Source organism: Brachycentrus maculatus, unplaced genomic scaffold, assembly GCF_059751285.1.
Source record: "Brachycentrus maculatus isolate JH-2025_06_01 unplaced genomic scaffold, ASM5975128v1 h1tg001092l, whole genome shotgun sequence".
In the NCBI taxonomy this organism is placed as follows: Eukaryota; Metazoa; Arthropoda; class Insecta; order Trichoptera; family Brachycentridae; genus Brachycentrus; species Brachycentrus maculatus.
The window spans coordinates 140,813-157,552 of record NW_028281797.1 but is presented as its reverse complement, the minus strand read 5'-3'; the positions used below and the strand labels follow the sequence as shown (position 1 = coordinate 157,552).

The following is a 16,740-nucleotide window of genomic DNA, read 5'->3' as shown; positions in this document are numbered from 1 at the left end:
ACTGAAAATACAAATATGTTTTATTTTCACTTATTATCCCAGCCACCTCCATTAGTACCTTAATTATTTATCACTCGTTTGTTTGTATTTTCACTTGTTGATATCTCTTGTTTTCGAAACTAGTGGTTTTTATATTAACAAACTCAAAATAGTGCATTTATACAAGTTTTTTTATTTATATATTAATATCTTTATTTTTTGTTCAATAGCTTTTTTTAACCATATGTTACTACCGACTTGATCTTTTTTTTAAATGTGAACACTGAGGTATTTGGTAAATAAATGTTAACAAGTATTTATCTTTTAAGAAAATTGCAAACTTTTAAATAATGATTAAAAAATAATTTCAACCGATATACTTGTTTTTTTTAACAGAGAATAATTTGAACTAATTTTTTTACCATTATTATAGTTTAAAAAAACATATTTATTTATCTTTTTATGGCATATTCTGTAAGCATTCTCATTAAAAGCTTCAAGCGTAAGCTGATTAGGCATGTCAGATTTACTCCGGTCTCACATGTTAGCTTTTGCGACTACAGAATATGGGACCGTTTTTTCTCATTTTATGTCTCATATTTTTTTCGCCCAACAATAAAAATATATTACTCTCCTAAGGATTTGATAAACGAAAACGTAAAAATACGCATAAATAAAAATGTAGCATTAGTATCGACGTGGAAGCCTCTTCGTTCACCTGGAAAATTTAAATTGATTTCACTTGCTAAATTGGCGAAACTAAACGATTCTTCACAATATTTTAAGTGTGTCCAAATACTTGATCGCAAATCTGGGTTTCTCCACTTATGAGTTATTTTTACTTTTTTGACATCTCAACATAGATCAAGAATAATATAAAGTATGTTTCTCGTTCCAAGCTAACTATGGAATGAATTGCATCCTACGACATTTTGAGTATTTCCATTCAATAAAACGCTTCTTTTATCTCACTGTAGATGTCTCTAGTAAAATTCCAATGAATTCAAGCACTATGTTTTGAATTTGAACAATATGCATAGAAGTTCCAAGAATTTGAGAAGTGTGGATGTCAATCATGGGTGGGATCGGTGAATGTTACATGTGTGTAAAGTGATCAATTAAACCAGCCTGTGAATATGGAAGATTGAGTATTTACAGGGCTTACCTTTCAAAGGCTGGTTAAGTGATCACTTAACACACGTCTAAAATTCCCCATTTTACCCATTATTGACACCATACTTCTCAAATTAACCAGACTTTGACAGGCCCTGTAAATACCCAGACTTCCATAATCCTCTTCATCTATGTTGTTTCTCCAAAAAAAAAAATCATGTGAAAACACTTCTCCATTGGTACTGATATATCAATAAAATTGTATTAAATAATCATGAAAATGTATAAGATATATGTAAAAAAAAATGGTAAGTATTATTTTTGACATCTCATCAAAAATGAAGAAGAATATGGAAGTCTGAGCATTTACGGGACTGACTACCGTCATAGGTTTAAGTGATCACTTTACACACGTGTAACATTCACCAATTCTACCCATTTTTGACAACCACACTACTCAAATTCTTGGAAGTTCTATATATATGAACCAATTTTGAAATATTTTTCTTGAATCACTAGAACTTCACTAGACACATCTAATGATGAGATGAAAAGAAGCTTTTTACTGATCAGAAACTCTTATATTAGTATATGAGGTCCGAATCCCGGATTATAATCACACACATGAGAAATGCCAGAAAACATCGTTTTCATTTTTATTATATTAGCTTATAATTTGACTAGATAATTTATTCATAAAATTTCGAGTGTGTCCAAATAATAAAAAAATTGTGAACAAGTATTTGGATACACTCAAAATATTATAAAAAATGGTAAGGTTTTTAGTCATTGAAACGTGACATACAAAAGTTTTTTATTAATATTCGTCAGGATACATTTCTGGCTACAATGTGAGCATAAAACAAAAACTCATTTTTTAACATACAAGTTGTCGATTTATCAACGACTTTATGCATGCCCTATCCAGTGTGAAACCAATCAAACAATGTTAGTTACGAGGTTTGTGATTTTAAATGATGATTGAAGTTCTGCGGTTTTGGTGCGGAGTTAATTGAAAATGGCGGTTGCAATTTCGATATAGTTGAGCGAGAGTCATTAAACACATTGTTTTATAATTTCTATAGAACGATAGTTGAAGTATACAGAGCTTATATTGCCCACTCCTTTCAACAACGTCATACAAAAAACTTTTTAAAGTTATAATAAAAATATAATAAAATATATTAAAAATAAATATTAAACCACTTAACTTTTTACTGTGCAACAGATCTTTTTAGGTAAAACCTGAATGTGTTTTCTCCATTTGAAAAATATTTATTATATTAAAAAAATATTAAACAATACCTTTTCTTCAAAATGCACATACATCACTTTCTACCCTGCAGCGGGTAAATATTAAGTTAAAAATATGATGCTTTTGCTGGGATATAGTACATTTTCTGGACATTCCAAAAACATGATTGAAAACACAACAGAAAATTTACGATTTTTGAAAAGAGTGAGCGATATGTATAATAGCTGAAGTATATTACTTCCGACTTTGAGTAGGGTTAAATTTAGAGATAAAAATAAAAAAAATGGATATTTGTGTAATTGAGATATAACATTTTTAAATGTTTTCACTATTTCAAGCATATTCCTTCGATTTTAACGATGTCACAATAAAATTTAAAAAATCTTGTTTATGTAAACGAGTATTTATATAAATGAATTATTTTCAATTCTCTCTACCTATCCCTGCTGGAAAATTGATGTAATGGGTAGGTAATAAGTGTGTATATGCCGTGTTAATACTGTTAAAAAACTTTAACTCTAAAATCCCTAAAGATTTTAGCCTGAATAAAATACCCGCTATTAATCTTTAAGTTGAATTTACTTGCAAAACCGCATAGTACTTAGTGCATTTTGCCAGTACACCCACTATACATATATATATATATATATATATATATATATATATATATATATATATATATATATATATATATATATATATATATATATACACTTATTACCTAACCATTACACGAATTTTCCAGCAGGCATAGGCAGAGAGAATTGAAAATAATATAAAGATAATATTTTAAACCTTTCTCTATTGGTTTATCATCATGAAGCGTCACGATTGTATGCCGCGCTCCACTGCGTCCTCCCAGCGCATCCTGCGCCAACTCGCTCGACCCGATTGAATAATGCCTGGCATTATGCAGGATGTACCTGCCCGCATTCAACTCGGAGATAATATGGTTCCATGTTTGGGAATCAATATAAACTTATTAATATTAATATCTAACGAATTAAAGTGGGAAAATTTAATTGATTTCCATAAATTATTCTCCAATTGCCGAGGTGCAACGTAGTTAATACGTAGTTATTTGGTAAAATTTAATAAACAATTTTAAATTTCAAATTGTAATCATCATGGATACATTTATTTAACATGTGTCTTGGCGTTGTTGGGCGCAATACTGCGAACTGGCGTCATGGGTTTGATTCTCACTTATTGCAAAATAAATTCAAAAAAGATTTATTTTCATTTTTTCTAGGTGTTTGTGATATGTTTTTCACATTATCCTTTCTAAATGCAGACTTTTTTTATAATCCTTTGAAAGCATAATTAAAAAAATCAAATAATATTTTAACGTGTTTTATTTTTAATTAAAAAAAATAAGTTTTGAGTACTACTTTCTCACGTATTATATGTTATGGATGAGGTCAAGACGAAAGATATAACTGTTATATGGTTAAGGAAATAGGGGAGAAATATTACGTACTATTAATAGAGAAAAGTAAAAGGAGAATCGTTAGGGCACTTGGGGTTATATACTCGCATTCGCATAAATATGTTAAAGTTCCTGATAATATGCACGAGTTCATTGAAGTTAATTCAGGGTAAATAGCATAAATATGTACAATCGAAATGAGTATTTGATTAAAAAAATCACCAAATTCTTGTAGCATATAAGATAACTCTAGATATTTTCAGTGTAGTATTTTGTGTTTCCTTTCCAATGCTCAATTTATAAACTCCACCCTCCAATTTGCAAGTTCGTGGAATGAATAACAAACTTCAACTGCACGACTTTTTCAGCTTTCAGCAACCTGAAAACTAATATAGTATATGTGAACCCAAGTAATAGTAGGGTAAATGGCTTCTCCTAAAATAAGCTCTTTTCTGAAAGGTTTCATGAGAACTTGAACCAGAGCTTTAATCGAACTTTTCCCCAATACTGTAGCACTTAAACGAAAGCATTATTTCAGTATACCGAAGTTTACTTTCAGGCACATGCAAGATTACTTCTGGTTAAAATAAAAATTATAGCCAAATTAACATGTTTAAAGTCTGAAAATTAAAAACAATATCTTGTTTTTCGAACGAAACTATGGGCAAGCTTACGTTATTTTTACTTATGTACTTTCATATTATGAAATTTAATTACGTCCATCAGTACAAATGTTCAATAATGCTTGATGCGCAAATAATTTGGAGTACATAAACATTGATATGAAAAAAAATGTCATTAGCATGCAACACTGACGCTTAATAAGAGGTGCACAAAAGTTTAAATTCAGATAAAAAGTGGTAACTTCTAAATAACATTAAATACAATGTGTGCAATTTGTGAAGTTTCGTTTGAATTTATGTTTGCATTTAAGAGGTACTGCTATTATGCCTACCCTATTTTATTAAGCAGTGCTCACCCTACTAATTCAAGTAAAATTTGTGTTGCTAAAAAACAAGAAGCTTTAAAATGATACCTGAATTTTTTGAGGGAAACATATGGTATTATAATTCTGCTTATCCTAATCAAAAATTGAATCTGTGTGTTATTTATTGGAAGTTTTGCGAGTTAATTTAATGAGTGTGTAAATAAGGAACGTAGATATCTATATGTTTATGAATTAAATAATTGTTTTGTACGTAATTTAGATGTCATATGAACCAAAGAAGTTTGCATACTTCACCTCAAATTTAAGAGCACACTTTACCTCAAAAAAGTATTTAAAAAAAATTAAATAACATTTTACAATGTATTCTACAAAGCTTTTGTCTCTGTTTTCTCTGTATTCAACCATTCAACAATCTTTTATTATAAACTCCAGATATCTTCATTTTGTTATTAAAATCAGTACAGATTATTTGTGTTATTTGAATTATTATTACTAGAAAAATAAACTTATCGCTAGGGGTATTTTTCACGAGATTCTTTGTGAATGGAATGGTGTCAAGTTTTCTGTTTGCCTGGGGGATAATATTTATCATAATACGTATGGGCGTTAGGTACGTAACGTGAAATTTGATAGCTTGGGGCGAGTAATAGAGATCTAACGTTTGTACATTACACCTAATTTGGAGCAAGGTAAGGCTAAACTTGCCCTAGTATTATGTAACTACATAAAAATATAAATTGACCATTTATTATACTGATATAATTTCACACAAAAATTCATACAAAAAACATTCAATTTAGATTTTTTTGATATTTGAGATTAGCTACCTTTATTTTTTTATAAAATAAATGAACAACTTAAAGATTTTTACCATCTTTGTATTATTTTTTAGTGATCGGATATTTTCACTACCGTCATCATCATACTGGTCACTAAAGATTAGTAAAAAAATAATAAAAAAAAACTACCATCATAGTTATTGCATTATCATATAAATGATTTAAAACATGATATGTGTTTTTCCATGACCCATCTCTCAGATCTTCGCGGAATATCTTGGTTGTGATGTGATGATGTTGGTTACAACTTACCCGGTTACTGGTCAAATAAAATAAAAGTGGAGAAAAGTCCACCAAGAAATGTCCGTAGGAAATTTATATCTAGTTTCGATGCATTCAAGATCATTTTCAAACATTGTGTGATGTTGAATGATCGAAACACGTGTCACAATATGGTAAGATAATTCGTGGTATTTTATAACTTAACATCAAATATAAGAGCTTCAAAAATGTGAGTAGTGTGGTTGTCAATCATTAGTAGAATGGTGAACTTTACACGTGTTCTATCAAGGTAATCACTTGAACCAGCCTTTGACGAGTCGTAAGCTCTGTAAATACCCAGACTTCAATATTTTTCTTCAGTCAATGTTTTTATTTTTATTTTATTTTATTTGTTCGGGAATTGTACAGCTTTACATATAAAAAAGTGATATATTAAACAAAAATTACATTAAAAATAATGAACATTACATTACATTAACAAAAACAGTTAAAAAACGTTAAAAAAAAAACAAATAAATAATTCCACATTTATGTTATGAAACTATTAAAAAACATTCAGAGATTAAAAAAAGGGTATGGTATAAAATAATAGATTTAGTTGGAAGGAGAAGGAAAGGAGAGGAAAAAGGGATGCCGGATATCAAAATGATTTAAAAATACATTGTAAAAATCTTATTTTGTTTTCATACTTTATTATCATAGTACCCTAATGTACGAATTTATACATCGCCACTAATGAAGATTTAATGTAGGTACACAAAAAACAATATTATCCAGTTCAGCAATGGTCATACTTAGAATAGGTCTTATAATACACATTGGGTAAATTTTCGCAGCATCGAAATAAGCTTTCTGACTTATTATACCTCAATTTGTTGGCAACACTGGAAAGCTTTCAGATTATTCTAATTCAATCGGAAGTCAACATCCCACATCCTCTCCGATTCGCCGGATGCTGTAGACTCGTGAAACTTCATCATTTCCTGTTTCGGTCGCCTCCAATACACTATTTGTCGTTATAGAAATGTCTAAATCTCGCAAATGTTTGCTTACAACGTTCTAGTTGCCTTTATTTTTTCGATTTTTTTTTAAATAATGAAAAAATGTAACAATAAAAATATGAATGTTGGTTTGTTCAAAATCTTAAATTATTCATCGATTGTTTTGAAATCAAATTTCACAAATATTACGCTTATAGTGTTGTACATAGTTGACCTAATTTTTGGAAAAGTACTGTTTTCAAATGAAAAATATATTTTTATACAAATGTTTGCTTATTGATAATCTTAAATTTCCTTTGATTATTTACCGATTGTTTTGATTCTTTTACAAAATATTTCATTCGAATACGCGCTTAGTTTTATGTGACATGTGAAAAAATATTTTTAAACATCTTTTATTTCAATGGCAGCGCCATCTATTGTACGTAAAATCAACATACGCAATGCTAAATATCTCTGATGGCTGACAGCTGCTGTCACTTGTAATTTTTAATGTAGCATTGTTGTTTCATGGATTTTTTAAAAATATATTTTTTGCTTCAATAGGAGTATAAAATTGAACATATTAGAAAATTGTGCTTTCCATTTTCTTTCTTTACTATTTAACAAAAATAAGACAAAATAAAGCGTAACTGAGTCCAGGTAGTAAAATGGCTGATACAATCACGATGAAAATAAACCAATTATTTATCGGAAATTGTCAATAAATTTAAAGTGCAAAATTCTCAAATACCAAAACTTCGCTATTCGAGAAATATTACAAAGGAGAGCTCTCATATTTCTCAATTACGAGAGTTTTGTAATTAACGTTGCATTAATAAACGGTAATGATCGTTAAAATGGGCTCCGGTATCTGTGGAGGTAATATCGGAGGTGTATTAGGCACTTGGCACTCGAGGCGGGGATGAATACTTTGAACATTTTGAACGTTCCCCATTCACAACACTTTTGAACTCACCGTATTCCTTGAAAACTTGGGCTAGCATGTCTCCAGCACATCTTTATAAAAGTACATTTACTTTAAGCTGACTGGCTCAGCACGAACATGCTAGGTGTCAACACACACACACACACACACACACACACACACACACACACTAAAGATCAAATTGAATTATAAACGTACATATTGAATTATAAATTATAAACCTAACCTAACCTAACTTTGTGATTTTCCATTTAATAATTTAAATGATTTTTTTTGCTGTTGATGTTTTATCTTGAGCATCGCAAATCAAGACACCTTCAAAATTTTCATTTATCGGCAGTCGGTTTGTGGTAAAATCTTTACATTTTAATTTAAGTTTTACTTAGTAAATACCACTTTTTCTTAAAATCTATTAAATTCTTTAATATTTATATTTCATCGTTAGAATATATCATATTATATCATCGTTATGATCATTGTATCTCACCATCATCAGTGCCTGAAGTTAACAAATTGTTTAAAAAAAATATCCAACGATTTTTTCACTATCTCTACCAAGGAAATGCCTACTTACGAGTAACCGTGAGTTACCTTACCCGAGAACGCTTAAATCTCGTATTCGTATTAAAGGACTCCCGAAATGGGTGAACATTAATATCATATTGTAATATGAATGCATAAACGTGTCACTGTTAAGGGAATTTTCAGCAAATGTGATACTGCTGTACTCGCGGGATAAATAAAATATAAGCAATAGAGAGGTAACGGCGTGCCTACGAAATTCACACAAATACATCATATTTTTTTCTGAAAATCCAACCGACGACGATTCTCAAATTCGTTGCGAAATACACGAGGTATTAAAGTGAAATAAAAGCGAAACATATTTACAAAAATGGCGAAATCTGTGCTGACTTGAAATATATTATAATCACGACGTTTCACACGTTTGAATCTATGTAAAACGTAAATAAAAGGATTTTTTCATAATTGATAGAGTAATACCATAGAGTTATATATAATTTTAAAATAAATCTTCTTTAAATCCTTATGTGCATCTGATGGTGCATAGGGCACTGTATCATATAAACGCAGTGTCATCTTCAAAGTTAACACACGAAGGAAAGGTGATCATCCCTCCGCTTCAGGCACCCGTCCGAGTTAATATTGAATAAATATTAGAGTGAAAAATCACTTTTTTGACTATAATATGTATTCATTTATTTGACCCCTCCCCCTGAGGATCGAACCCGAAACCTCCAGAACGGTAGCCAAGCATGCTGACCATCACACTACGGAGTCGGACTAATATGTTTAATAAAGATTCTTTTAAAGTTAAATGTGTAGATTTGGGTATTAAGTAGTGAAAAACGTAAAAAGTTTGTTTTTAAGAAGCAATTTTTTTAGGAATGAAATGATTGATGTAATTACAAAAAGGATAAGGCTCCCAGCCTTGGAAGTGAATGGCGCAATAGAACTAGTTGTATCAAACAGAAATCACACGGTGGAAGCTAAACTAGCAGTGCATAACGGAGTCTAGGTATCAAATATTATGTAGGAAAGTGAAGCATGGAGTTCATCGGAAATTCATTTACGTATTTCAAATAGAAAAATTGAATAAATAAAAAAATAACTTTAACACATTTTGAGTGTGTCCAAATACTTGTTCACAAAATAAAAAGCTTATTTTCATCTCACCAATAGATGTCTCTAGTGAAGTTCTAGTGATTCAAGAATAATGTTTCAAAATTGGTTCATATAAGTAAATAGAACTTCCAATAATTTGAGTAGTGTGGTTGTCAATAATGGGTAGAATTGGTGAATGTTACACGTGTGTAAAGTGATCACTTAAACCAGCCTATGACGGTCATCAGCCCCGTTAATGGCCACACTTCCATATTCTTCTTCATCTTTGATGAGATCATATTGTCAAAAAATAATATGAAAAAAATAACTATCAAGAAAACCATGTTTTTATACGATATAGTATTATAAAAATATATATTTAAAAGAACTCAAGACACACAAGATGGCTTAGTGGGTCTCTGCAAAAAAAAATCTAAAGAAGTATAAATTGTGATTTAAATTAATGTATACAAATAAAAAATAAAAAATAAAAGTACCTTATGTACTATTGGGTTCGAATAAGGGTATGAAGCGAAAAATTTCTACGTATGAATTTATGAAATTTTGTAAGTTACAACTGAATATTCAAATAAATAAAATAAAAACCGGATAAGTTTCCCTTAAGAATTTACTTTTGAGTTACGACGCTTACACTTTCACTTAAAACTTTATATTTTGTTTCAAAAGAATTTCAATTTCTAGTATGTTCACAGAATCGATAAGGGGGTAAGTTTTCAGGATTCGAGTCGATAATACCAGAACTTGCGGTGCTAGTTGAAAACTAAATATACCTTCTCTATAGACGCACCCGTAGTACACTCGACAGAACTGTTTGCCTGTAATTTACTCACGCTACTATTACCCAAATTAACGCAACCGTAATACAGCACTAAGGGGATGTTTTCAAATTATCTACATTATCTGACCTCTTTCATGGTGTACTGTTTCGTGTTTTAAGAAACCATACTATCAGTCAATTTGGACGTATAAGGTTAAAGTGTTTACATATGATGAGGATGAAATTCGACCGCTCAGACATATGTGTTGCAAAACGACGTTTGATAGATGTTCGAATAGTGAAATAAGGAAGGAATGCAAAACTGAGACAAGCATTATCGATAAAATTGAGAAAGGTGTGTTGAGATGGTTTGGACATGTAGAACGAATGAGTGAGGAAAGAACGGTAAAACAAATTTATGAGGCGAATGTAATTGGAAAAAGGAGCAGAAGAAGACCGAGGAAAACGTATGCACGATTAGGTATGCCAAATACTTGAAAACGGTCAGGTTAGGAGTCGAAACAATCGTCGGATATGTTTGAGGAGATGCATGAATGTTGAAGAGGCGAAGAATGTTCGTAAAGACAGAGTGGTGTGTCGTTCGATTCTCTCTGCCTACCCTTGCGGGGAAGCGGTGTGATGGTTAGTTAGTTAGTTAGGATGACGTTAAAGACCTTTTAAGATCAATTTCAGACTGTGATTTTTATTATCCTACTTAATGAAACCCACATAGTGTTTTATTTTAAACATTTTTTTTTAAACTTATTTTGTAATTATACTTGGCCACACGTTGGCGTGGTTCAATCTGGTGAAATGGAAAGAAAGAGGAGAAAAAATAGGAAAATTACGATATTAACATATATTTTTTTCAATTAATAATTCATATGGTTACATTAAATAGATATTTAACTAAAATAAAATATAGTTTTAACTTCAATTCAAATCACCCATTCAAAACTTTTGATGAAGGGATCACTTAAAGCAGCTTACGATAGGTCGTGAGCTCTGTTAATACCCAAACTTCAATATATTTCATATTTGTAGAAGTATGAATATTAAAAAGCCCTTTAAAATTTTAGTGATAATCGCATCTTTTTTATTTTAAATCAAACCTTTTCAACTTTCAGGTATAATATTTACTCATACTCATCATTATTTGTGCTAAATCTTCGAAAATATTTCACCCCGTATTAATTACTCATTACATAGTACGCTTTTCACGAGTTGTGAAATATTTGTTTTCTAAGCACTTTTCAGCAATTCATTTTTTCGTTGAGCAGGCATTGCTCAAGAGGTTTTTCATTTACATTAATCTCTAGAATGTAGTTTTAAAAATTGTATTGCTCGCTTGTTTACTGAAAAACCAGACCGCTGAAAAATTGGGCTCGCAAGGGATGCCTAAACAAACTATTTGCTTCATATAAAAAGGCATAGTCTATACAATAGTGAACACTGATGGTAAAATTAAATTTAAATGTAAGAAAACATTAATATAATATATTTTTTCTAATAAAGGGTATTTAAGCTGAAGATCTTTTATAAAGTTCTTTAAAATTTATATTTCTCAGTTATGATTTTCGTTCCAAGGTAACTATGGAATGAATTACATCTTACAACATATTGGGTATTTGTGTTCAATAAAACGCTTCTTTCATCTCACTATAGATGTTTGTAGTGAAATTCCAGTGAATTCAAGCACTATGTTTTGAATTTAAACAATATGCGTAGATGTTCCAAGAATTTGGGAAGTGTGGATGTCAATCATGGGTAGAATCGGTGAATGTCACATGTGTGTAAAGTGATTAATTAAACCAACCTGTGAATATGGAAGTCTGAGTATTTACAGGGCTTACGACCTGTCGTAGGCTGGTATAATTAATCACTTAATACACGAGTAACATTCACCATTCTTCCCATGACTGACAACCACACAACTCAATATACATAAACATATACACATAAAGATGATTTTTCGATTTTTATGAAGCAATAATTTGACCAAGTTTTTATAATATAATATAATTGTTTAATTATACACAATATTTAGTTGTGTCCAATCCTTGTTGACAAACTTAGATTTCACCACCAAGGAGCTATTTTTATAACGTAGTATACGTCACGTGTAGGTTTAGCATTTGTACAGGGTTGCGCAAAATTAATCACCCTATTGGATGATGTTATAATTTTTTAAATGGGTTTGTACGTTAATCATATTTGACATTTGTTAAAAAATTGATAAAATGGGCACAAATGTGTTTCAACACTGGCGGCAGCCACTTGACGGATCTCATATTTTTTACTTAATATATATATATATATATATATATATATATATATATATATATATATATATATATATATATATATATATATATATATATATATATATATATATATATATATATATATATATATATATATATATATATATATATATATATATATATATATATATATATATATATATATATATATATATATATATATATGTATATATATATATATATATATATATAGATATATATATATATATATATATATATATATATATATATATATATATATATATATATATATATATATATATATATATATATATATATATATATATATATATATATATATATATATATATATATATATATATATATATTTGGTGATTAATTTTGCGACACTCTGTATATGTGAATCTATGTACGCATATCTTGAACACAGAAGATGTACATATAAAATTTAATGTATGTAGGTACCTTTTTGTCTAAAGACAGTTAACAGTCGAAGATATCCCCCAAGGACTCTCAAAAAAGCAAAGAAAAGAAGCTAAGATTCCAGCGGATAATGATAAGGAATTTAGGCAGCAAATCCTATCTCAACCAATGTGTACCGCCCCTCGGGATTCACCATAGACAGGATCTTAAAAAACAGTATCCTAAGACCCTCCTGTGCCCTATATCTAACAGGAATAAATTACTTAGTAAAGAAAAATACACAAATAATTTTACTTGAAAAAATCTGCGTTATAAACAGAATCAAGTGTATAATTTAAAATATTACTCACAGCATTTTGGGTGTGTACAGAGAAACCCGGGTTTCTTCACTAATTAGTAATTTCTACATTCCGACATCTCGTCAAAGATTTACAGCACAACATTTAATACGAATTAATAACTTAGTAAAGAAAAAGACACAATAATTTTACTTGAAAAAAATCTGCGTAATAAACAGAATCAAGTGTATAATTTAAAATATTATTCACAACATTTTGTGAGTTTCTCCACTATGGAGTTATTTTTACATTCTAACAAAATGAATAAATGTAAAATCAACTCAAATAAGCGGATAAATCCAATAAACAAGTATTTGAACACACTCAAAATGTAGCTTGTAAGTATTTCATTAATTGTTTCAGCAGTCACTTTGTGGTAAATTTTATTTATTTTTAATTTAAGTTTAGCTTAATAAATACCACTTTATCTACAAAACTATCGTGACATGTGTTTCGATGCAATCCGCATCATTTTTAAATACCGTATGTGAAGTTTATTCTTAATTTTCGAGTTGTCAATGTTCCATGTCTATGTTCCCACGAATATGATAAGAAATAAATAATAATAAATAAATAATTAATAAAAATAAGAAACAGCCCTAGCCCTATTTAACCTTCAACGCACCAAGGAAAAAAATAGAATAAGCTTCACATGCGGTGTTTGAAAATGATGCGGAATGCATTAAAACACGTGTCACAATAGATTTTAAGAAATAGTGGTATTAACTTAATAAAACTTACAACATTTTGAGTGTATCCAAATACTTGTTCACAAATCTGGATTATCTCCAATAAGAAGTTATTTTTATATTATTTTTTGACATACAACATAGATGAAGAAGATTATGGAAGGCATTTACGGGGCTTACGACGTTGGTTTATACCAGCTGTCATACACTTGGGATGTCAAAAAATAATAAAAATAAAACTTAAATTAAAAAGAAGTTTTTTTTAAAACGAAAGTAAATAATTGAAATTTAGAGTGTTTTTGAGAAAAGGTGATTTAGTTCGTTTTGATTTTCAGCTACTCAGTGTCCATTCACCTTTACCTCGCCTTAATTAATGAATGAAACTTTCACGTAGCCCTTCCAAAAGTTTCGTTAAATACTTATTAAGAAGCGTTTTGGATGAATTTCTTGTGAGTGGAGATAAAAACAATATCATTAAGAAAATGTAAATACCCCCTATAGCGATACGTGCTTCTAAATTTCAACTCAGTTTCCAAGTTGCGAGTAAGTTTTGGATTTCGAGAAATTGTACTTAAACCGAAATATATATTATCTGGATACAAGTTACTTTGAAGTGTTTATTTCAATATGGAAACTTAGTTCTTCAGAAGTAATGTTCTGAGACAGTTAATTGATTAATCAACTCTATCTTATCCTAATTACTAATTTTAATCGATAGTATGTTCATTAAAAAATAGATAACAAATTATCTAAGAAATTTGGATACCTTAATGCAGAAATATATTTTTTTAATGATATTTCTTGTTGAAACTTCATTTTATAAAATAAACTGACAACTATGGATATAATTTTTTAACATATTTTATTTTGACTAATTACCGGGTTTCGTCGTAACTGACACCAGTTTGATGATGTCGGTTACGTCGAAACCCTGTCACTGCTCAGATATAGTTTATGTGGAAAATCTATATTTCTTTCATAAAAGCTTTAGTAATTGAGTGATAAAACTCTAGCGGTAATTCAAAAAAAAAACCTTATAAAATATTTTTCAGTACTTTGATATGATTACCTCTTGTGACATTTTTATATACATGCATAGTTAAATGAATGAAAGTTGATTCTAACAACAACAATAAAATATGTTAAATTATAAATTTAACATATTTTTATATTTTTTTACTGGTAAAAAACAAGCGTTTTATTTATAATTTAATTATGTCTTGCCACAAAGTAAATTCCAAAACAATGAATAACATATGTTTGGTTGTTTCAGGAATCCAGTTCTATCGCGACTGCCCACGCGAGCCTCACATCCCTCTGTACATGGTAGTAGGGGGTGCTCTCGGGGGGTTGAAATTGGCATGGCTTCTCTACGCCCAGTTCGCAGTAAGATCACCGCCATCGACCGGACCCCGTCTGGCCGCCGTATCTCTAACGATCCTACTTTTAGGGTGGTTCGCCCTCGGCAATTACTGGATCCTAAAAATCAAGTGGCCCGACTTCCAACCCACCCTCTTCGAACCGAACCACTGGTGCCACAAAACCTTGTACACATTTTCCTTGGTACATCTCTTCATAGTCTACTCTATCTTCGCGGTGATGTTTGTGGTAGTTCTGGTGTTCGCCGGGTGCCAGCTGATCGGGTGTCCGTGGCTCGGGCCTTCTAGGTTCAAGTAGCATCGCAGGAGCATGGTCTTGGAGATGTGGCACAAGACTGTGAACGATACTCTGGAGAACTCTACCCTCAGCGTGAAGGCCGGCGCGGACCAATGATTGTCGCTTGACTTCATCGCCAACGGGGTGAAGATCAACGCCAAGTGCAAGATCGGGAAGAAGAAGCGGTGCAGGAAAGGAAAATGTCTGAAACACGTTCACTTTGATCTCGCTACTGAAAAGATTTTCTATTGATTTGCTCAAACCGCTCCGATATTTTAGATATACATAATAAACATATACTTTAACTTGTCTCATCAACGAAAATTATTAACAAAAGCTTAGAATGATTCTCTAAAGACCACAATAAAATAAATACTTATAAATGTTTAACGATATACGCGACAGTGTACTATACGTAGATTAGGAATATTGTTTTGTCATTTTGGTTTGTACGTTAAATAAATTCTGAAATATTAACTTCAATTTGATTGCTAATTTTTCTCATTATTAAATCCTTGAATAGTTCTTAAATAATTTGGTCGTTTTGACGACATGTAAACGCACAAGGGTTAACTTTGATGATTTACATCAGATTAAAGGATTTTTAATTCAAATAAGTTTATTTGGAGGAAAAAAGTATGTTTGAAAATGATAATGAAATAAAGCAAGTACGTAGATACGAAAATAACACGTATTCATTCATTTGTACGTTTTCCACTAATTTTCTAGAAAAAAATCGATGCTAATATGATTCGTCTTACGTGTATACAATACTCAAATAATAAATGTTAATTTAAAGAATAAATATTTAAAAAATAAAAATCCCTGTATAATATTGACCAAATTATTGCTAGCTTACTTAAAATAAAATCCATAAAATTACAAAATTAAATGAAAGCATAAAATATTAATTTATATACAAATATAAAAAATATATTTATATATTCATTAAAAAATTTGGTCCAAATACTCTCTTAAAGAGAATTTAGTACTCCAAAACATTTCTCGGATAAGGTCTCTATAGGTATTTAAAAGAGTGTAAATCTATATTACATATATGTCTATGTTTAAAAAATTGTGAATATTTATGTATCATTATTAAAATTAAACTCTTGTTTATACACGTAAATTTTAAAAGTGTCATTATATGTAAGAAAAATATTAAGTATTGATAATACTGCCAATGAATTTAATTTAAATTTTATGGCTGATTTATAAAGAAAGCAAACA

The 16,740-nt window shown here is 30.0% G+C and overlaps 1 protein-coding gene across 1 annotated transcript in view; it reads left to right on the top strand.

The window, feature by feature from the left end:
- The window catches only part of LOC148299547 (uncharacterized), a 69,559-nt gene extending 53,227 nt beyond the window's left edge, over positions 1-16,332 (top strand). The window contains exon 5 of the mRNA XM_088275949.1: positions 15,128-16,332. Within this exon, the coding sequence (XP_088132075.1) occupies positions 15,128-15,531 (404 nt within the window). The 3' untranslated portion in view covers positions 15,532-16,332. The remainder of the gene's footprint in view (positions 1-15,127) is intronic.
- Positions 16,333-16,740: the final 408 nt, after the last annotated feature.